This window comes from Lathamus discolor, chromosome 15 (assembly GCF_037157495.1).
Source record: "Lathamus discolor isolate bLatDis1 chromosome 15, bLatDis1.hap1, whole genome shotgun sequence".
Taxonomy (NCBI): Eukaryota; Metazoa; Chordata; class Aves; order Psittaciformes; family Psittacidae; genus Lathamus; species Lathamus discolor.
In genome coordinates, this window is record NC_088898.1 from 331,893 (window position 1) to 353,531 (window position 21,639).

The 21,639-nt window shown below is 55.4% G+C and overlaps 1 protein-coding gene and 1 long non-coding RNA gene across 2 annotated transcripts; both read left to right on the forward strand.

Annotated features, from left to right (window-relative positions):
* Nucleotides 1-758: 758 nt before the first annotated feature.
* On the forward strand, nucleotides 759-6,467 carry LOC136022606 (uncharacterized). The gene is made up of 2 exons (XR_010616220.1): nucleotides 759-4,107; nucleotides 6,304-6,467. It is a non-coding gene; the product is annotated as an uncharacterized LOC136022606 (long non-coding RNA).
* Nucleotides 6,468-7,642: 1,175 nt separating this feature from the next.
* Nucleotides 7,643-21,554, forward strand: DBH (dopamine beta-hydroxylase). Its single transcript, XM_065696142.1, has 12 exons — nucleotides 7,643-8,069; nucleotides 10,178-10,324; nucleotides 11,587-11,844; nucleotides 13,067-13,243; nucleotides 13,642-13,744; nucleotides 15,146-15,312; nucleotides 15,903-16,046; nucleotides 16,152-16,190; nucleotides 17,060-17,119; nucleotides 17,646-17,773; nucleotides 18,327-18,486; nucleotides 20,820-21,554. The coding sequence occupies exons 1-12, from the start codon at nucleotides 7,689-7,691 to the stop codon at nucleotides 20,952-20,954; spliced, it is 1,899 nt and encodes a 632-aa protein (XP_065552214.1). The 5' UTR covers nucleotides 7,643-7,688; the 3' UTR covers nucleotides 20,955-21,554.
* The last annotated feature ends 85 nt before the right edge of the window (nucleotides 21,555-21,639 follow it).

Genomic DNA, 21,639 nt, shown 5'->3' on the forward strand with positions numbered 1-21,639 from the left:
CCTGCAGAGGCACTGGCACCGAACAGCCTGCCCCAGCCATGCAGGGAAGTTGTCCCCGTCCTCAGGCTGCTGTGACAGGGAAGCAAAACCTGCCCCAGCTCTCTCGCTGCATCCCTGAGCACAGCAGCCGCCCTGAGCAAAGCAGTGTCTTCGCTCCCCGGGCATGGGGGACGCTTGGGGTTTCTGTAGGGCCAATTGCACACGCTGCCATCAGCCTTGGCTGCTGTCACCCACGTCATCTGCAAGACATCAACCTCCTCGGGCCACAGGGACCCTTCTGCAGGCCGCTGCCCTGGCCAGCCCTCCAGTGACGGCACAGGGAGGACAAGCATGTCCAGCCTGGAGTGCCTCTGGCTGTGGGGACGCATGACTCTTGTCCCGCAGTGTTTGTTCCCTGACTCGCACTTCCTGTCCCAGAGTTATCCCTATGAGCTAACTTAATTTTTCTCTTTGGCAGTTTTAGCCCATCGATACTTGTTCTGTCCTTGTTGACTGATGAGAATAATTAGTCTTTGGTCCTTTTATAGCACATCTGCTCTTTTTAAGATAGTATCGCTTATAGCACTCTTTTAATCTATAGCGAGGGAAACAGTTGCATTTAATTAATTGCTCCCTAAATAAACTAATTACTGCCAGTAATTTCAGCACACTTTGCATGCAGTTCAAATGCCTGTGCAGAGATCTGAAAGGCAAGTCATGCAGCCTAATGACAAGAAATGAAAGCAAGGGGGCAAAATGCAGTTTATCTTTAGAGAGTCTACTTAAGACTATTATTGTTTAATTGTTACAGACTGCACCAGTTAGTACTGAGCTGGCTACGTCATGGCTCCAGTTCAGTTTCCTTCAAGGTTGCTTGGACTATGTGAAAAAGATATTGCAAAACTATGCCAGGAAAAAAACAGTTTTAGCTTTTTATTACTTCTATGGGTCAAATGTCATTGTCTGGCAATTTATCACTGTATCTCTGCTCAGAAATATGACCGATGGAGGTTCTTTGCTTGGGCCATTCATTCCAGTTCCTATGCCTAGGCTCATGCACTGCAATAAACAGCCTCCTCGCGTCCCAGTGAGGATGTCAAAGCAATTCTGCACTCATCTGAGCCCAGGACAGAAGCAAGGAAAAACAACGTTAGAACAAGGACTTTGCGAATGCTTGGGCTGCCTGGTACAAGCATAGGGCTTGTTTTCTGGACTCTGGCATGCGCTCTACTTACTCCAAGAGCAGTTCTGTGAAGATCAGTTACCGTGACCTTGCTCCATGTCCCTCCCGCACTCACGGGTCCCTGTGGCTTGCTGCTCCGCTTCAGGCTGGTTCGGAGCTGAAGGTGCCCTGGGGCCAGGGCTGCCAAGTGCTGCTCTGAGATTTCTGTCCTTGAAGGCAACAACTTCAGAGTGGCAAGGGATGTATCTGCTTGAAAGAATGAACAAATCAGCCACAGGGAGAGCCTGCTTCTTGAGGAAGGGCTTTAACCCGAACAGACGGATCGCCCAGTGCCACAAGCCAGCGTGCTCCACGCTCACAGCGTTCACACCGCGGCCCACGACTGGCACCGCGCGCCCAGTCTGCCGGCTGGCACCAGCCCCACCTCAGCGTGGGCAGAGGTGCCCCGAGGCTGCACTGGGGAATGGCTCCCCCGGCACATCCCGTCAGCTCAAGCCTCTGCGTCGGACGTGACAACCAGAATGTGATCCTGTGGAGCGCTCAGGGAGGGCTTAGAGAGGCAGGGGGGAGTTTAAGGATGCTCATCACAGACTCCCTCAGGCCCCTTTACTAAGTCCTCACCGCAAAGGCAGGAACTCCAGGGGACTGCCGGACTGAAGCGGCTCGGGAGGAGCTGGGGGAAGAATCCTTCCATGGGCATCTGGGCCATGGTGGGGGCATGCAGAGCCTTCTGTGACAGTCTGGGAGAGCCAAAGAGACTGCATCTCCTGGAAACACTTTCCCCCTCAGCTTATTGGTCCCTTTAAGGCTGTCAGGAGACTTGCAGAGCAAGCACTCCCTGTAAGGAAGTCATGTTGAGTTTTCCGAAGGAAATCGCATTTATCCACTATTTTGACCCTTTATTCGACCTTCTGCTTTACTTGTCTATTACAAACTTCAAGCTTGCAGAGCCTGCAGCCTTTGTCATTCACTGCATCAACCCTTTTGCTAAGCTGATAAAGCTGCATCTTCAAACTCCTCAGGCTCTTTTGGCCCCATGTCTCCTCCTGGATCAGCTCCTCTTGATGCTGATCCTGGCTTGCTGTGTAATCTTCAGGAAGCAGCTTACTGCCAGAAAGCAATGGCTCGAGGAAAAGCAACAAGAAAGGCTGTCATCAAAGAGCAGAGCCCTATGCAGAAGGACTCAGCACCAACCCACCCGCTGAGCACTCACATGGCAGCCAGCCCTGCCCTGGACCCATGCCCGCAGCGCGTTCCAGCTCCTTCTGCTGTTGTTTCCTACCAAATTGAAGAACTCTTCCCCATGGCTCTGGGGACACAAGAGGTCACTTCCACAAAAGCAAGAGGGGTCCTGCAAAATGAGGGACAGCAGGTCATGTGGGAGGGCAAAGCAGGCTGCCCGGCATCTGAAGAGTGAGAAATGGATTTGGTGTGGGTTTAAGTGACACAGCGGATCTTTCCTTACTGAGCTTGGTATTCTCCACCACATGTCAGATAGCAAAGCATGGGAAGATGTCTGCTTGGACTCACAGGGAGAGCAATAGGAGAGAAAACAAGCGATAGATGGTCATCCATGGAGAAGGGCGTCTGGAAGGCCAGGGAGGAACTGAAACAGACGTGGGCTGGGAATGTCACCCGCTGGTGAGCATGGAGGATGGGAGGAGGAAGCTACTCATGGAGACTGGGAGCTTGGGGGTAGCACCTGCTGGGAAGAGAAGAGTCATTGCCATAATAGGACTGGAGCAAGCTTGTCATGCCCCTCTTGCAGAACATGACTCGAGTTTATCCTGCTTGGAGCATCTTCTGCAGGGACATGTGGATCTGTGTTACAGTGCGTGGAGATGGTTATTGCAAAGCCACTTTATTTATGGTGGTTTTATTGGCAGGGGAGTGGGAGTACAATACAATTTTAGCCACTCTGATGTCTCTATTTCCCTTACATCCCACCTCCATTCCTAGAGCAGCTTTTTCTTCAAATTTCATGATTCCTTGAACTGTACAAGGGACTTTCTATACCTGAAATGGTACAGGATCAGTTGGATGGTCTGGCTGAGCAGGGTCACATATGGCCAGTTTTGGGAGAGCTGATGACTGTAGGTCTGTACCACCATTCCCAGTCCTGGACCCCAGCGGCTGTGGGCATCAGGATCTCTTTGCATATGGCAGCAATGGGGTAGGGCCAAGATCTGCTCAGCTGGGACGAACTTGAGCATGCAGAACGCTGCACTTCTCAGTGTGTGCTGCGGGATCCAGCGCTCAAGATGGGCAGGGCAGGACATGGAGCGTTTCAGACAGACCCTGCTAGAGACTGGAGGAGTCCCCAGGGCTGTTGAGTCCCAGACCACCGCTCCGCTGTGCTCCACTGCTCCAGCTAAGGCAGATCTCTCCCACCGGCGCTCTCCGCTGGATCAGACACCCCTTCACAAACACACCGGGGAGCGGTGCTGTCTCTTCCTGTCCTTCTCAGATATTTCGGGTATTTGTGGCAACCTCTCCTGTTTATATAACAAAGCCACAGCCCTGTGTTTGTGGCACCATATCCATGGTAACCCTAATATAGCATGCACAGGCGACTACATTGCATTAGGTGGCTCAGCTTCGGCAGCACCAGGGAGGGAGTTTCTCTGGGCTGCTGAGCTGTGTGAGCAGCCCAGTGCAAGCGGCCTGGCAATGGTGCTCTCCTATCAATAACTTTGGCCTTTCTCCTGCTCTTCCATCCCCAGCTCACCATGACAAGGTGCTAGGCACAGCCACCCCAACCATTTGCACTGTGGCCCAAGGTGCAGGTGACACAGAGACATTAAATATTTGCCCGTGCCTCTGTTGGGCAAATGGAAAGTCAGGTTTTCACCCTCTTGGTGCACAAAGAAGCCAAAGAGCAGCCTGCAGACCGCTTCTGATTTCTGATGGGAACAAGACTCAGCAAAAGTGATCCTTTTAAAAGGGTAATGAACAATTCTCCTGCCCCTGGGATGTTATCAAACAATTCCTGTGAGCCACGGGGCTGGTCCAGCCTCTACAGCTCTGGGATGAAGGGTGGATCTGGCCAGGGAAATTGCACAGAGCACTCATCAGGGCAGGGGGCTCTGCACAACTGCCTGTCCACGTGAGCATCTCCTCTACAAGCCAGCCCTCTCTTCCCCCTCCTCACATCATGTCAGGTCCAGCCTGAGCCAGACACTGCCTAACATCATCAGTGCTGAGGCAGATTCGATCCTGGCGCTGGCTGGCTGCGGACGAGGGCTTCGAACAGCAGAGCCCTGGGGCAGGAGAGCTGCATGGCAGACGGCAGCATCCCTTCCCTTCCTTCCCTCCCTGCCCTCACCCAAATTGAATTTCCATTTATGTTAGCAAGGCAATGGATTATAGCTCAGAGGGGTGCTGCCTGCTTCAATCTCTAATTTGGTGCGTCAGCTGTGTTTAAACCCACTTACCTGTAAGTCAGTGTCTGTTCCAGGCAGGCAGCCTTCACCTCCTGCTGAGGGAGGCAGCTGCTTCCCGAGCTCCCTGTGCATACACCAGGCACTGCTGCTCCTGGGCTCTGGAAACCACGACTCATCTCCTTTTAGGGCTGGCTTTGCACCCAGGGTCCTGTGGCAGCGAAAGGCCACGGCAGTTTCAGCACGTCACCAGGAGCGTCTGGATGTGCAGCTCTGCAGAGCATGGGGCCAGCAACACACGAAGGGGGTTAGCACCGGTGCTGGGGTTCATGTGCCTGAGGACTCAGTGACCACTGCCCACTAGAAACAGCCCTTCCCCAGGGCTCGCAGCATGTGCCAGGTATTCCTTGTGCATTACTGCACCTTTAGCTCTTTTCTGTGGGGTTTTTGGCAGGCTCTAGGGTTGTGCAGGACATCTGAGTCTGTCTCCAGCACAGGATGCTCCTGTGCTACCTCCAGCCATGCTGGATTAGCTAGGGAAAAGGAGAGGGGCCGGACCCATGTCTCCCATCCCACAGCCTCCCCGGTGCTGCCCCAGCAGTGGGATGCAGCTCTGCACCAGCCCTGGGCAGCCAGCGTCAGGGAACTGGCATGTCTACATCTCATTGAAGTCTTAAACACTAGGAGCAATGAGTGGAAAGCCGGATCCTTGCTCCACACCCAGATCTGTGGGCACTGACTGGGGAGAAACTGAAGGGGGGACAGAGATATACATAATTTTTTTCTCTTTAAATAAATTCCCACTGCTTATCTGCAAAGTTCAGCTGTTTTCAAGCTGACCTGCCCATGTTATGCTGTTCCGCTGCAAATCCCTTCTGTACAGGAACGCACAGGAGCTCCACTCACCCATGCCAGCACCCTGGGCTTCCATCTCTAATAGACGGAGGCAGAACACATTAACAAAGGCCCCCCCCCATCACCCAGTGAGGATCACTTGCCTTCCTGCCATGCTGGCAGCTCAGCTTCTTTCCCTTTACAACAAGGAAACAAAGCCAAGAGCGAAGTGGGTGAATCCGTGCTTGGAGGTCAGAATGCGACAAGGCAAAAATCTGTTCTCGGGGGTTTGTAGCTCAGGCGGACGCCTGCCTGAGCAGGCACGGCTGCAGGACAAGGCACCTCCATCTGACACCTTCACACCAGGATCCTGGAGCACAGCACGTCCAGGGATGAGCCCCGGAGCCTCAGGAAGAGAGGGGGACGCTGCCTCCTCGCTCAGGAGACGAGCAGAGGTGCAGACCCAGCTCCTCGCTGCGAGCCCAGGGCACAGCGGGTTCAGTTGTGAACGTGGTCCCAGGAGCCTTCCCAGCAGCTCTAATGACCTCCTGCGCATTGCGCTACCCGGACATGGGCTCTTAGAGGTGACACAGCAGCATGAGGGCTGGTGTGGGGCTGGGCTGTGTGCTGGGGTCACTGCACCCGTGGGGCAGTGAATGGAGTGAGGGACGTGCTCACCGGGGAGAGTGCAGCTCCCAGTTCTCTCTGCTTTGGCCTTTTGCCTGATAAAGCTAATGACAGACCAAAACCTCTTCCCAGTGGGTCACTTGACAAGGAGAGACACTCCGGATCAATTGCTGCATTCCTGAGTAATGGTTGTGTCTTAGGACAGTAAAACCTCATCGAAATTAACATGGAGATGCACTCACTGATGATTCATTAAAACACCCGGGCACTGAGCTGGATCTATTTCCCCTCATTGCACAGGGCTGGGAAACGTGGATCTGCCCCCGTGACATTGCTGCAAGGACCACAAGTGAAACCCAAGACGCAGAGGGGACTGGAGGGGACTCCGCATAGAAGGCATCCGAGAGCATCACTTGTCACGTGAGCGGCATTAATAAAACAAGACCACAAACTCAGAGACTAAAGCAAGGCGAGTGTGTGCATCAAGGAGCTAGAGGCACTTCACTGCCATTCCAATTAGCGTAGAAAGGCCAATAACCAAAAGAGAATACATCAGCCCTTAAACAAACGAGAAGGGGGAAGGGGGAGAGACAAAAGGTGCCTTTAAACTGCCCAAGCCCCATCTGCTGCAGAAGCAAAGCAATAACAGATATTTAACCTCTCCGAAGGTGCAGGTAGGTTGGACCTTGAGGGGAGTTTGAGGGAAATGGGTGTTTTCTCTGGCACTTAGCTCTGCAGGGAAAATATTCCAAACACTGTCAATATTGCTTGATGCCTGGGAGCTCAGACAAGGTCCTGCGTGCGATCAGGGTTCCTTTTGCTAATTACATCGTTAGAAAGCAGAAGAGCGAATCTCAAAGCCTGCAGCATCTCCCATTTGCCTTCCTGTTCCTGAGACACTCAACATCGTGGGATAATTGTCTAAGTAATCAGCGCAGGGCAGATACTCTCTCCTTGTCCCATCCTAGAGTAATCTGAGAGGAGAAGCACACCCTAAGGAGCTGCCCGGCGCAACACTGCTGAGCCCTTGTTTCTCCCAGGTGCTCTGAGGGGTGAAATCTGAGCACGGCAAAGCCCTGTGGTGAGGAGACGGGAGAGGAGCAGCCGGGAGCTGCCGGGGCAGGAGGCTGAGTGGGGCAGAACTCAGTGCCAGCGACAGTTACTAACCAAAACTGTCATGTTTCCAGCTGGGAAAGCAAACTGAGTCCCTGAGGAGCCCTCCGGAGGCAATACAGCCCCATGGGGTATTGTGGTGGGGTCTGACTCCCCTCCCCTCCACCTTTCCAGAGATAAGTGATCCCAGGCTGGGATCTGTGGCTGGGATGCTCCTGGGGCTATCCCAGAGCTCTCGCCCTGCAGAGCGCAGGCAGGGCCGGCTGCGGAGCTGGGCAGGAGGCAGCACAGGCAGGGCAGAGATGTCCACGCAGGGCTCAGCGAGAGCAGCCTGCGAGTAAACAGCCCTTTCCAGCCACTAAGGAAGATTTAAGAGTGAATAACATCAGCCCAGTCAAATTCAATTGCTATTGATAATGTCCATGTGCAATTAGAGCCAATTAAGGGGAAGCAGCAAATGACAACTGTTTGGCCAGGAGGTGGGGGGTCAATAGAACAGTCCAATTTCCCAACAACCAAATGCAATTAAGGTCTCTCACTTACCCGGCTTGCCCAGGAGGGCCAGCACATAAATGGGCAAAGCCGGGCTCGCGGGTGCCGTCCTGCCCAGCATGCAGACCTCCGGGAGCAAGCCCTGCTCCTGTCCCAGCTTCAAGCTGCGGGAAGTGGCATCCATGTACTTCACCATGATCGCGGTGTTCCTGGTCATCTTGGTGGTGGCCCTGCAGGGCTCGGCACCCCGTGGCAGTGATTTTCCCTACAAGGTGCCCCTGGATCCCCAGGGGCTGCTGGAGCTCTCCTGGAATGTCAGCTATCCCACGCAAGCCGTGCATTTCCAGCTCCTAGTCAGGGACCTGCAGTTCGGGCTCCTCTTCGGAATGTCGGACAGGGGCGAGTTTGAGAACGCGGACCTGGCCGTGCTCTGGAGCGATGGGCACAACTCCTACTTTGGGGTGAGTCGCTGTGTGTTTGCACAACTGCTTTGGGGCTGCCTCCCTGCAGGTGAATCTGGCTTGTGGTTGGGAAGCAGGGCTGGTCCAGGGCACGGCACATGCTGGACCACTGCTGCTGCTTGGGTGGAAGGGGTCCCGAAGGGGCTGGATGTTTCTATGCCAGAGGGACCCACAGGTAAGGTCTGCACTATGGGCTTGGCATAGGATCTTAAATCTGAGGAGAAAGAATAAATACAGCAACACGTCAGCAAGGCAGAGCGGAGCCAGAGCCTGGGTGTCTTTGCTGTGCTTAGGTCGAAGAGCCACCGGTGGCTGTGCAGACCAGCTCACACAGGCACACAGGGTCCATCAACACCCTGGTTCGCTCGTGGGCTGTAGTCAGTCACAGTAAAAGCTAACCACAGCTCCCATTAGTGACACCGAGCCAGTGCAGGAGTCACCAGTCAGAGACTGCTCCTGCCACAGCCGCAGGGATGGGCAGGACATGGAAAACCGCTCCAGTGCCTGCAGCAGCGTTACCAGGAACCCCACGTGCAAACACCTCTGGGCACCATGCAAACGCCTGGTGCAGCCTGGGGACACACGGCTCATTTTGCTGTTCGATGTGACAGTGCTGCTGCAGCCCCCGTCCTCCCTGGCACTGGTGGCTTGTCCAGGGTTGCGTTTGCTTTGTCTTCCCACTGGGGTGGCAGTGGCAGGCTCAACCCCTGCTCTCCAGCAGCTCCCTGTCCCCAGAGCACCACATAAGGATTCATTGCAACCTCGCCTGGCTGCAGAAAGCAGTTCACATTTTTCCGCATGTAAGGCTTTCCAGTGAGTTAAATTTTACCTCTCTGCTTACTTCAAATTAACCATAAAACACATTCTTTCACCATCAGCCGCAGTGTGAGCTGCAGCATAATGAAAGGATGAAAAGAAGGGCTTATTATCTGTACTGTTTTCCTAATTACCAGCATTCTGGATGTGTGGTGGCTCAAACACTACAGTATTTCACAGAATCATGTTAAAAAAATGTAAAGGATAATTTTTAATCTTCTTTCATGTGCTCATTGAACAACAAACACCACTGCATTAAGCAATGGGCAGCATTTGGGCTTTCTCTTTAGGTTGGTGAACAGTATCAGCAGCCTGCAAGGAGGTGTCTGTAAGTCTTTCCAGTCCTGGTTTTCTCTCTCCAAACAGCCTTTCTTCTGGACAAGTATGTCAGCTTTTAAAAAGATCTGAATTTGCTTAACCACCCCTGGACTATGAGATCAATTTGCACACCATATTCCTCTGAAGACAAATGTCATGCTAGCTTCATGTAGCTGATTTCACTCTCCCCCTCTAAGGACAATATGTTCTCGAAATATCACTCTACACTTCTGGCTGAAATGGAGCCAAGATGCTTTATTCTTTTTTTCTTCTGCTTTTTCCCCAAGATAAGAGAACCGGTCCCACTTGCGTACATACAGTGAGGTACTTCCTAGGTGCTTTCTCTGTGTAAACCAGAGATATCAATGAGTGATGCAAAAGAATGGAACAACAGCAGTGTCCAAATCCAAATTATTGCATGATTTCATATTCCAAACCTTCAAATCCGTGAGCACAGGAGTAACCTACTGCTCTGCTTCTCCTTGAGGCTGTCACCATCGGCACCAGCGAGCAGTTCTGGGGAGGCCATGCTGGGCTGCCGGGAGCGTCTGGCCACAACTAATGAAGGATTTTGAGGTGGCAGTTGCTAGGGTGACACTGCAGCCCAGCAGGGGCCTGAGTTTGAACTGAGAGCACTTCGTGGCAGGGGTCTCGCAGAGCACATCAACCCTGCAGGTCCCTTCCCAGCCAAGGACACTCAAACCCTGGCACAGACCAGTGTAACACCTCCCCGTGTCCCCCAGGGCTTTCCCCCAGGTGCATCTTAACTTGGGAAGGGCTTTCTGCAGGCTGTCACTGCTGGGTCACCTCTTTCACAGGGCAGGGGCCATGGGCTGCTGGACCAGGGCTGGGGGCAACCGGAACACAGGCTCCCTTCACCCTGGGACGCGGAGGGGGAGCAGGAGGACTCACGGTGCCGTGCCGCCGGTGGTCAGCGCCTGGTTCCCACTGAGCGCGTGCTCTTCTTCCCACAGGATGCCTGGAGTGATGCCCAGGGGCGGCTCCACATGGACTCGCAGCAGGACTACCAGCTCCTCGGGGCCTGGAGGGCTCCTGAGGGGCTCTACCTCCTCTTCAGAAGAGCCTTCAGCACCTGTGACCCCAAGGACTATCTCATAGAGGTACGGCAACACCCTGGGCAGAGCTCGGAACCCAACCTGCATGGTTGTACCTGACCAGTGCTTTGTTTCGGGGACAGCATCAGGTGTTTGTGCTGTCTCGGGCAGAAGGGAAGCATGCTACAGATGTCAGTCCTGGGACATGAGTAATGTTTGGCAGGATCTATTTACAACCCCTTATAAACCTCTATAAAGTGTAGATTTTAGCTCATTTGCATCAACCCCTCCTGTTAAGCATGTGTTAGGTCTATATAAATACCCTCCTGCATCACTCTGGTTTGCAGTCTGAAGCCAACTGTTTGGAGTGTTACAAAAAGGTGTTGGTGGTGTTCAATGGGAGGCAAAGAGGGGTATGGCAGGAGCTGGAGGTAAGCAGAGCTGCTGCTGTGCACTTGTGTGTGGCTCGGGGTCTGCATTCACCACTCACCTGTGAGATGGGATATGGAAAAACCTTCCCAGCGGAGATGTCTAAGAGCTTCAGGGTCTCAGCCATGGACCCAGGTGCAGGCAGGAATCGGTGCAAGGCTCATTGCAGACAAAAGCCTTTGGTGGGCAGGATATTTTAAAGCCAGCGTGGGCACAGAGCACCCTCAACTTTCTGTTGCTGGTTTTCAGAAGCTTGTCGTGTGGTGAGAAACGTCTACCGCCTGCCAAAACAGAGAGCCTGGAAGGGAAAAACCTGCTGTGTGAACTGGGAAAAGACTTGCAGGTCTCTGCTTTCTGGTCCTTTAAGGAAAAGTTGTGCTCTTTTTCCTTTCTTTCTGATCTCCTGTCCAGAGCTCACCAGATCCAGCAGCAACTTCCTTGCTTGCAGTAGGCTTTCAGCAGAGCTTCTCGTGGGACCCCCAACAGAAGCTGGAGAAAGGGAGGGTTTGAGGGGGAAGTTTTGTTTCTGCTGTTCCTCCCCTGGTCACTGCCTGGGGGCGAGGCTGGGGCTGCCAGGTGGGATGAGCCCTGGCGTGGCTGTCCCAGCCTCCAGCTCAGGGGCTCTGACGGAGCAGAAAGGAGATGTTCCCTTTACTGATGCCACCCAAGGGAAACTTCAGACTCTCCCAGCTGGTAGGAAACCCTCTGTGATCATGTCAGCCAAAGGAATGCCCTGTAATCTACAGTCTTAGGACAGCAAAGTGAACTGCTGCGGTCATGTGTCAAAATGCATCAAGAGGCACATTCCTGGATTCTTGACACCAGTGCTCGTGCTGATAGTCCATGCAGTTCATGAGCCTGCATGGAAAACTGCCTGGTACACTTTGCTCTCTCCTCAGGATGGCACCGTGCACCTCATCTATGGGATCCTGGAGAAACCGGTCCATTCCCTCCAAGCCATCAACATCTCTGCCATCCACAGGGGACTGCAGAGGGTGCAGCTGCTAAAGCCCAACATCACCATCCCCAAGCTGCCCAGTGACATGAAGACCATGGAGATAACAGCCCCTGACATTGTCATTCCCAGCCAGGAGACAACCTACTGGTGTTACATGGCAGAGCTCCCACATGGCTTCCCCAAGCACCACATTATCATGGTAAGAGGCAGGAGAAGGGGGTTGCCTTCCCTGGTCCAGATCAGCCACCGTGTTCACATTCAGCTACACTGCGAAGTTCCCCCCTTCCCCACCCTTTCACAGGGAAGCTTTCAGACCCAGACGTGTTCCCAGCACGGTATCAAACCATTTCCCAGAGCCATCCCATCAACCAATAGCATCCTTACATCTCCTAGAGAACCCAGAATGGGTGACAGGTTGGTGACTTTTCACCCAGCACAGTGAGCAAGTACCAGAGCAGGCTCAACACAGCTCCCTTACAAAGCTGATCCCTGCAGGAGGCAGAGCTGTAGCTGTCAGGGCAGACTCATAGCAGGACCATGGCACACAGGGACCCATGCAGGCAGGATCGTGGCACACAGGGAGCCACGCAGGCAGCCTGGGCCCAGGGAAGGGCAGGGTGAGTTTGGTCTGAGGTCCATCTCAGGCTGCTGGCAGAGCATCGATAGCATTGGTCACCCTGTCCAGGCTTGGGGGTGCCCTTGTTCACCCAGGGCCAAAGCACACAGTAGGAGAGGGAGAACCTGACCGAAGCGAGTGCGTAGCCATTTACAGGGTAGAGACGATGCTGCAAAGGAAAACTGGGGAGGAGGATTTTCTCTGCAACAGATGGTGTGAAATGAATCATCTGTGTGTAAGTAAAAAGTGCGTAACTCCTGCTCCCTTCCCGCTGCTGCAGACCATGCCTGCAGCTGGTGCTTTTAGCCAGAGCCCTTCCCTGGGCTTGTTTGAAGTCTCTTTCTACCCCAAATCCCCCTCTGTGCCCCAGGCAGCTGCTGGCTATAATCAAACCCCAGCAGCTGCAGGCACAGGTACTGCAAGGGGGCGAGGACCCTCTGCAGGACACTGCAATGTCCCCAGGGTCACCCCAGCTCCGAAAACTGGCAAAGGACTCGGCCATCACAAAGCAGACGAAGATCTGCTGATCAGGTGCATCTGTCACTGGAGAACGGATGCGATGTGTCTCTATGGGTTGTGGTGGACTCTGGGGTGATCCCAGACCCAGTCAAGAGCTCTTGGCCATTGGTGGCTCATGCCCAGCACAACCTTCCCTCCCCATCTCACAACAGAAATTGTCCCCATTCAGTAATGGGCAGCAGCATCCCTGCCTTGGGCTTCTGGTGGAGCCTGCACAGGCAGCAGCCACCGGGGATGGGCTCTAGCAAATGGTCTTAATGCATCCTCCTTGGGTGCTGCTTTGCAGTATGAGCCAGTGATCACGGCGGGCAACGAGGCCTTGGTCCACCACATGGAAGTCTTCCAGTGTGCTGCCGAGTACGACAGCTTCCCCCACTACAACGGGCCCTGTGACTCCAAGATGAAGCCTGAACGGCTCAACTACTGCAGGCACGTGCTTGCGGCATGGGCCATGGGAGCGCAGGTGGGTGCGAGACGGGACCAGCACCATGGGTGCATTCCTGCTGCCTCCCCACCCTTCCTGCTTCAGCTTGGGGTTGCCCCATGCTGGTTGCCCCTTTGGGGGCAGCCCTGCCTGATCTCCCCATCCTCCCCATGGATGTGTCCGAGTTTCCACCTCACCCCAGCCCACCCGCCACAGGTCGGTGTGATGCCCCTGCTCAGTAGCTATGCCATTGCATGTGCATGTTGGCACGCGTGAAGCCTTTGGAAGCAAGGCCAGCTCTGCAAGCACAACCAAGAGCAAAAGTAATGTCCCTCAGCCCACAGTGGGGGTCAGGATTATGCACAGACATTTCCCTTTTCAGCCCTTTCCCCAGGAAAGCCATCCCACATCTCCCAACACCCTCCCTCTGCTTCCAGCCTTTCTACTACCCCGAAGAAGCAGGTATTGCCTTTGGTGGCCCAGGCTCCTCCAGATACTTGCGCCTTGAGGTTCACTACCACAATCCCCTGATATTTAAAGGTGAGTGTGCGATGGGTGATGCCCGGTGAGTGGAAGGTAAAGCCAGGGAATGCCGCCCTGCTGGGGAGGCTCCACATTCCACACAGGAGAAACCTGGCCAAAATGATAGCCAACTTTCTGGAGACCTGATAGCCCAGACCAGTCCTAGCAGGAGGAATGTATTAGATCCCCACCAAGCTGCTGCCTTTGGGGTCTCAGCAAAGCCATTCTCAATGCAGGTTGCCTGCATCCTCCTGCCTGCCTAGCAGCTGGAGGGATGCTTGGGGAAGGGAGCCTGGCTGATCCCCAGGGGCAGAAACCTGCCCTGCACGGTGCTCCTGAAGGGCTGCGATCCAAAGAAACACCAGTGCCGAGCTGAGCCTCACAGGGTGCCCCTCCAGGGTCTGTGCAAGGCGGGGGGGTGGGGGGGGCTGAGCTCAGAGCCAGTCACCAGAGAGACAGCAGCAGCCTGCCTGGGATGGGGGAGCAGAGATGTTGTTTCGCTGGTGCTCCTGCTTCATAGCATCGTCAGGAGACACATTTGGGGAAAAAAAAAAGGATTACAAACAACTCAGTTTCTTCATTAACATAAACCCAAGTCGCTTCTTAACTACCCAAGTGTATTTTTAGGAGACCAGAGCATATGTACTGTAGATCAATCACAGCACATTCAGCAACTCAAGAAGAAACACTTCTATAAATACAGAGCTCGCATCTTTCATAATTATTCTGCTTTTGCATGTTGACCAATAGTGTTTCCCCAGTTATTCTTATCCCTGGGTGGCTCCAGCCCAGAGACAGGGAGTTCAGAGCTGGTCTGGCCCCTCCTGACCCACTGATCCTGTTCTTTCCCTTTGTTCACAAAGCTGGGTAGCAAATGGGAGCCAGAGCCTGGCTTTGCATCTCAGCAGAGCTCGCTGCTGCCTCCACCCTCCCCACGGTCCACATCTGCCAAGGCACATCATGGGCACAGGGTCTTCTCCAGCTCCCACCAGCTCCTGAGGAGAGGTTAAATGGAGCAAACCCAAATGCAGGGGGGACCAGAAGCTTTCCAAATGCAAGGAGTACTTGCTCCACAGGGATGCCCCCTCCTGCCAGGCCCCCAGTAAATAGCAGCATGGCCTTAGCTTTTTGGATGCATCAGTTAAGAAGATGCAATGAGCCATATTTCTGAGGGAGTTCTCCAAAGCATGCTGTGATCTGCCCTTCTGCCCCGGGCTCTCCAAAGGCCCTCCTTACCTTACTCTCTTGGGAGAAATTCAGTCTCGGGTTGGTGACCTTTCCAGGGGACCAGGCACGTGCCTGGGGCCACTCAATAGAGACTTGCTTGAAAATACCTAGGACATAAAACTGCACTCACGGAGGAGCTGCGCGAGAGGCCGGTGCCCATCTCCGCCAGCAGCCTCGTCCTCTCACCTGCAGGTCGCCGCGACTCCTCAGGGATCCGCCTCTATTACACGGCCACCCTGCGCCGCCACGATGCCGGCATCATGGAGCTGGGCTTGGTCTACACGCCGGTGATGGCCATTCCCCCGGGCGAGGACGCCTTCGTCCTCACAGGCTATTGCACCGACAAGTGCACCCAGCTGGTGAGTCCCCACCCTCTCTGCCCTGCTCTGCCTTGGAGAAGAGAGGTGGCAAATGCCTTTTCCCAGGTCCCAGGTGGCAGGGATACGGCACAAAGCTCTGGGCTCCCTATTCCCAGTTTTCAAGTCCCTGAGCCCCTTACTCTGAGGTAGCACTGGAAAGAAAAATCTGCCATGTAGAACAAACAGTGAGCAGCTGGTTGGGATGCGCTGAGCCCCCTCAAAGCAGCTCTCCTGGGGAGCCATCTGCTCCACTCCCCAGGGTACCATTCCCATAAAACTTACTGCCAAGCTGGCTGTGCCCCAGTGGTGCTTTCCCCCATGGTGATGGGAACATTGGCATCTGCTTCCAAGGAGCTCACCAAGAGCTCTCTCAAAGACGGTTTCAAAGCGCTTTCCTTCCTCTCAGGGAAGCTTTAGTAGGTCATTTTTGTAGGGCCTACCCAAAAGGGATCATTTGTGCCATCCCAAACCCCCGAGTGGGAGCCAGTGTGGGGGTGGCCGGTCACGAGCACACAACAAGGGGATGCTCCGGAGCGGAGATGGGTGAGGGATGGGGTCAGGGACAGGGGCTTGAGGCGTCTTTCCCACAGGCTCTGCCTGCTGCCGGCATCCGCATCTTCGCCTCCCAGCTCCACACTCACCTGGCAGGAAGAAAAGTGGTGACGGTGCTGTTGCGGGACGGGAGGGAGAGGCAGGTCGTGAACTCAGACGATCACTACAGCCCCCACTTCCAGGTATGGGGTCTGCAGGGGTGGGGGGGTCCCACTGGGCATCACCCGTGGGTGCCCTGTGCACAGAGCCACCGCCTTGCCCTGACGCAGCCCCTTCCTTCCCTCCAGGATATCCGCATGCTGAAGGAGGTGGTTCCCGTTTTTCCAGTAAGTAGCTCCAAAACCCAGACAGTGCAAAGGGCTTCCCATGACCCCGCAGCCCAAGCCCCCCTTCACATCACCTCATCCCCTTCCCGGGGCGCTGCTGGAGGACAGGATCCCTGTGCCCCCAGTCACATCTCCCACCCCTGTGTGGATGCCCTGGGGACACTGGGGCCCATCTCATATGGCACAAAACCGATGTGTGGGCAAACGAGCAGTGCTGGGAGCTAAATGAAGCACCTCATTTAGGTGGGCTGCCTCTAGCAGAGGGAGGCTCCTCAGGGTGTGAGGGCAACCCATGCATGCACTGGAGGTGCCATCTCCTTCCCTGTGGAAGAAGAGCTTTGGCAGAAAATGTGGTGGGAAAGGGTGGTAAAACAGAGGCTGGGCATGCCCCGGGGCTGTGTGGGTGAGAAAGGAGCTGGCTGCAGCGTGAAGGGTACCTACAGGAGCCATTGTGCTCCAAGACCTGCTCAAAAGCCACAGCACCCATTGAAACCATACCCAGGCTGTGCCCCAGGGTGTCCCTGCGGGCTCCAGCACTGTGCCATGGAGGCAGTTGTGCCATCAAGTAGGGTGCAGGTTTGGCAGTTCAAAATACTGCTGAAGCAAACGGCTTTGGTGCTTCAGCCCCGCAAAGACTCTTAAAATGCGAGGAAAGTGGGAGCCATCCCCGGGATGCTGCCCAAGGGAATCTCCTGGGGGATGCAGCCGGCGCTCCCGCGGCACTGCAGCGGCGCTGGAGGGAGCAGGCTGCCCCGGGGCTGCTCCGCTGCAGGGAGCAGAGAGCTGCCGTGCTCCGAGCTCCCTGATCCCCTGATCAGAGACAGGAAACGCCGCGCTCTGACACCCACACGTGTCTCCGAACCCCGCAGGGTGACGAGCTCATCACGACCTGCACATACAACACGGAGGACCGGAGCCGAGCCACTGTGGTGAGTGCAGGGTCTGGCCTGTGCTGCACCCCAGGGCTGGGGACACCCACCAAACGGGACCCGCGTGAGCCCAGGCTGAATCACAGCCAGAACCCAGGGGGAGGGTGGTAAAGGAGTGAGCCCACAGCGCTCTGCTGCCTGCAGCAGGATGCCAAGGAGCTACTTGAGAAGCAGCATGTGTCACTAATTCCCATCACACGCTCTTCCACTGGGGATTAATTGTAATTAAAGAGAAGTGGCATTTTTTGACAGTTCATGTTATTTTCTTACATAGCCAGTGAAATAAGCGCCTGTCAGAGGTACCATTAACAGACACAAAGCTAAATATAGCAGAGGGATTATAGGAAATCTGCATTTTACTGTAAAACACACAATCTAGCCTCAAAGTCTGTCCTTGCATAAAAGGCAGATGAGCAGAGCACTGCCCACCCTGCACACGAAGGGATGCATCTATAGGTGTGTGTGTACATGGATGTGAGCTCTGTGCCCCAGCAGGGCAGAGCCGGACCCTGGTGTTTGTGCACAGGGAGGGTTCGGCATCCTGGAGGAGATGTGTGTGAACTACGTGCACTACTACCCCCGGACCCAGCTGGAGCTCTGCAAAAGTGCTGTGGATCCGGGCTACCTGCACCGGTACTTCAACCTCGTCAACAGGTACCGGCTGCGCTCAGGGGAGATGGACACGGCAGCACCCTTGGCTTGTGACACTGGGAAAAAGCTCAGCACAGGCTCTGAGGCGCTGGGTGCACAGTGAGCATGGGGGGCACTCGGGCAGTGCAGGCTCAGGAGCTGGGGCACAGCCCTGCCCTCCCCAGCCCCAGCACGGGCAGCCAAACGCAGGGATTTAAGGGGAGAACAGCCAGGAAGGGAGAGCATTCCCAGGAAGAGACTTCCCAGCAAGTGTCAGCGCGTGCCAAGTACTTGTTGTAACCCAAGGCAGACTCCAAGCATCCCTGCCAGGAGAGCAGGCTGCAGCTCACTCACCCACAGTGCGAGGTGCGAGATGCTGCCCTCGCACTGGGTGTCCTGCCCACAGGCAGTCCCAGATCTCCCCATGGAGCTGCCGGCTGTGCTGGGCTCTCCTTGCTCCCAGCACCAACTTTGGAGCTGTTCCAGGCTGAGCTTTAAGCAGGGAGAACTTGACACATCCAGTGCTGACAGGGGACAGCGCTGCTGCCTCTCAGCGTCTCATTTCTCCTACCTTCAGGTTTAACGATGAGGAGGTGTGCACGTGTCCGCAGGTCTCTGTCCCACAGCAGTTTTACTCCGTCCCCTGGAACACGTTCAACAGGGATGTGCTGAAATCCCTCTACAGCTTCGCTCCGATCTCAATGCACTGCAACAAATCCTCTGCTGTCCGGTTCCCGGTATGTACAGTGTTACAGCCAGTCCCACAGAGCAACTCCCAGCCCAGGCAAAAGGCAGCTTTTAAAAGCTCAGGACAAGGCTGATCCCAGCGGCTCAGGGCAGGGAGCTGGAGCTGCTCAGGGAACACTGGCGGCAGCGGGACAGCGAGCCCGGCACTGGTGCTTAGAAGAACCTGGCCGGAGCCACCATGGCTGTGCCCAGCCAGGCTCAGTCAGAGCTGCCCTTGCCTGCGGCGGTTTGGAGGCTGCTGAGCGTTTCAGCAGGGCTGGCTCCAGAACCAAGGAGAAGCGCGAGGTGGGTTTTAGGGTTCTGGCAAAGCACATCGGGTCCCAGCAGAGCGAGCACATTACTCACAGCGTCTGTGCAGCCTCCGAACGCAGCGACCATGCAGAACCTGAAGGATAAAGGGCTGTGGGATCTTTAAATGAAAACCAGGCCCACCAGGCCATGACAGTGATGGTGGTGAGCATTTTAAACCACTGCTGGTCACTATCACCGTCAGCTCTCAACACCATTCATCGGTGTAATGAACTTACGTGATATGCTATTTCTGCAGCCAGTGCTATCCACCGCAGCACTGGAGGATGAGGTGCAGATTGTGTCAGATCATCAGCTTTCTGCCCCGATAAATCCCCTTTGGCAAAGTCTGATTTGAAGGGGCAGAAACCTTTCCAGTTCCTTGGAACCCTTTCCCAGAACCCAGGTGCTGGAGACCAGGCACCTCTTGGCCATGCAGAGCTCTGCTGCAGGGAAAGACAAGGTGCAGAAGTTTCGTGCAGCAGCAGAATTATGAGTTAAGCCTCTTAATTATGGCCCAGACACGTCTCCTGACTTCAGAGGCTGAGGGGGGGTGGCTGGGAAGCGCCTTGTAAGGAGCAGAGCTGATGCCAACACAAATTGGGTCAGGAGCATCGCAGCGAGGGCGAAGGAGCCGAGCTGCCCCTCCTGCTCTGCCGGTGTGTTCAGAGCCAGCCCCAGTTTAAGACATCTCATTTATTCCACACTGCTTCTGCCAAGAGAAAAGCACCAGCTCTAATTAAGCTCGTGTTTTCGCAGTTCAGCGATCCCAAATCTGAGGAGATTTCTGGAAGGATTGAGTGCTGTTAATTACTGAGCAAAACCTCAGGGTAACGCTTGTGAGTGGCTGCAGGGACTTTGCTGTCCCCAAGTCTCCTGCACCTACAAGGGCTTGCAGTGAACTCTCCGTACTCTCTACATTCAAATTCCCACTCAAAAGCACTGAAAGCAACTATAAAGACACTCTAAATGCCTCTGACCTACCCCAAGGGCCGGCAAGGGGTGAGCACAGGGTTTGGATGCATTGGCAGGGCAGATGGCAGGCTCAGGCTGGGGCCCAGAACTGCAGCAGGCGCACCCTGAACACCATCAACTGCTCTTTTAAGCAAAAAGGGTGCAGGAAAACAGTTGTTTCTCCAGCCCATGGTCCCCTGCAGTGATGTCCCCTCTCCGGTCACCCCCATGAGCCCACCACCCTCCACCTTTCCAAGGGTTTGCCCGTTTCACTTGCCATGAAACGAGACATTTCGTCTGAACACAAATGCAGCTTCCCTCTTGCTGTGACTCATGGCTCTCACTCCCCATGCGGAACCCCCCCTCCTGCTCACACTGCGGCAAAGCCAAACCGTGGCATCACCGAACCAGAGCGCAGCCTGAGCCCGCGGCGCCCTCCCAGCCCCTCGACCAGCCACCAACCTGCACCAACACACAACATCTGGGATGGATCCTGCCCGGGTGCTCAGCTCTTGGCACTGTCTGAGCCTGGCAGATTGCTCCTTGCGGGGAGCATCGCCAGGGCAAGATGCCCCCATGCACACACAGAGCAGGGCATTTGTCCCAGCTGTGGTCACCTTGAGCCCTGATGGCTGGGACAACCCTGCGGCACCTTGCCAGGCTGCTGCATCCTCCTGCTCTTCAGTGGCTGCCCATGAGCATGCATGGTGCAAGTGTCACCTTCAAGCAGCCTTCCTGCCGGCACCTGGGAGACAGCGCTCTTCAGGGCTGAGCCGAGGCTCGGTGCCACTCCGTGGCTTGAGTTGCCTCCATCTGATTTGGTGGGTAACGCTTCCTGGGGTGCAAGCTCCCCAAGCGTGGTGGGTTCGCACAACGTGGTGCACTGCAGACGCCTGACCTGCTAAGGGGAGGTGTAGGTGCTTCTACAATACGGATAAATCAGTAACATCTCATAAGAAAACATCCCGGTTTGGGTGAGGAACCCTTGAAGTGTCAAAGATCGTTTTTACACACAGGGAGAAATACGGACTCCAAGCACCAGAGCCCCGGCTCGCTCTCATGGCGCTGAACTCTCTTGCAGGGCGAGTGGGAGAAGCAGCCGCTTCCCATCGTCACCGAGAGGCTGCGGGAGCCGGTCCCGCACTGCCCGCCCTCCCCGGCACCTCGGCCTGCGGCCCCCATCCCGCTGGACCTGGGCGAGCTCGGGAGGGACTGACGCGAGGTCTGCTCCTTCCATTCCACGGGAAGCGCCTCCAGGCAGAAGCATCCACGGGAACGTTGTCCTGCTGCTCTCCCGGATCCCTGCCCACACAGGAGTGCTGCCTGCTGCCCTGGCCCCTGCCTCGGGAGGGGGTTAGGGCTCATGAGCTCGAGTTCAGAATGTACTCTGGAGATGGAAGGCGCTATATTTAGTGTGTTATTAGCAATCCTGGCTCTGAGTAATGCTGCTTTCCACCCCCAGAATAATAACGTGGAGGTTTGCTATTGTGCCGAACCAAGCACGGCCCTGGGGAGCAGGGAGAAGCTTGTTTTCCTGCAGAGAAACTGAGGCACAGAGCACAGAGCTGTGTGGGAGCAGCACGCAGGCCTTCCCAGCGCCTCACGGCCCCGTCTAGCCCAGGGTGGCTCCAGGGGCACCCTCCCACACTGGCACCTGGAGCAGGGGCAGGAGGATGGAGGGGGGGATGCTGTGACAACCCCCGGCGCTCGCCCCCCCGCTGCAGGGACCAAGCTCCCCGCCACGCTTCTCCTCCCGCTCCCCCACGCTGGGGATTATTTGTCTTGATGCCACCAGATGCCAATGGCTGGGAACAAATGACACCTCTGTGGCGGGGTTAGGGAGGAGGAGGGATGGGGAGGAGGGGCACAGCGGGGGGGGGGGGGTGACAAACCTTTCTGCA

What these genes read in the sequence shown, in the direction of transcription:
- DBH (XM_065696142.1), top strand. Translation starts at nt 7,689, where the DNA reads ATGGGCAAAGCCGGGCTCGCGGGTGCCGTCCTGCCCAGCATGCAGACC. An exon ending in ACTACAGCCCCCACTTCCAG is followed by an intron (nt 16,047 to 16,151) that starts GTATGGGGTCTG and finishes CCTTCCCTCCAG; the next exon opens with GATATCCGCATGCTGAAGGA. An exon ending in TACTTCAACCTCGTCAACAG is followed by an intron (nt 17,774 to 18,326) that starts GTACCGGCTGCG and finishes TCCTACCTTCAG; the next exon opens with GTTTAACGATGAGGAGGTGT.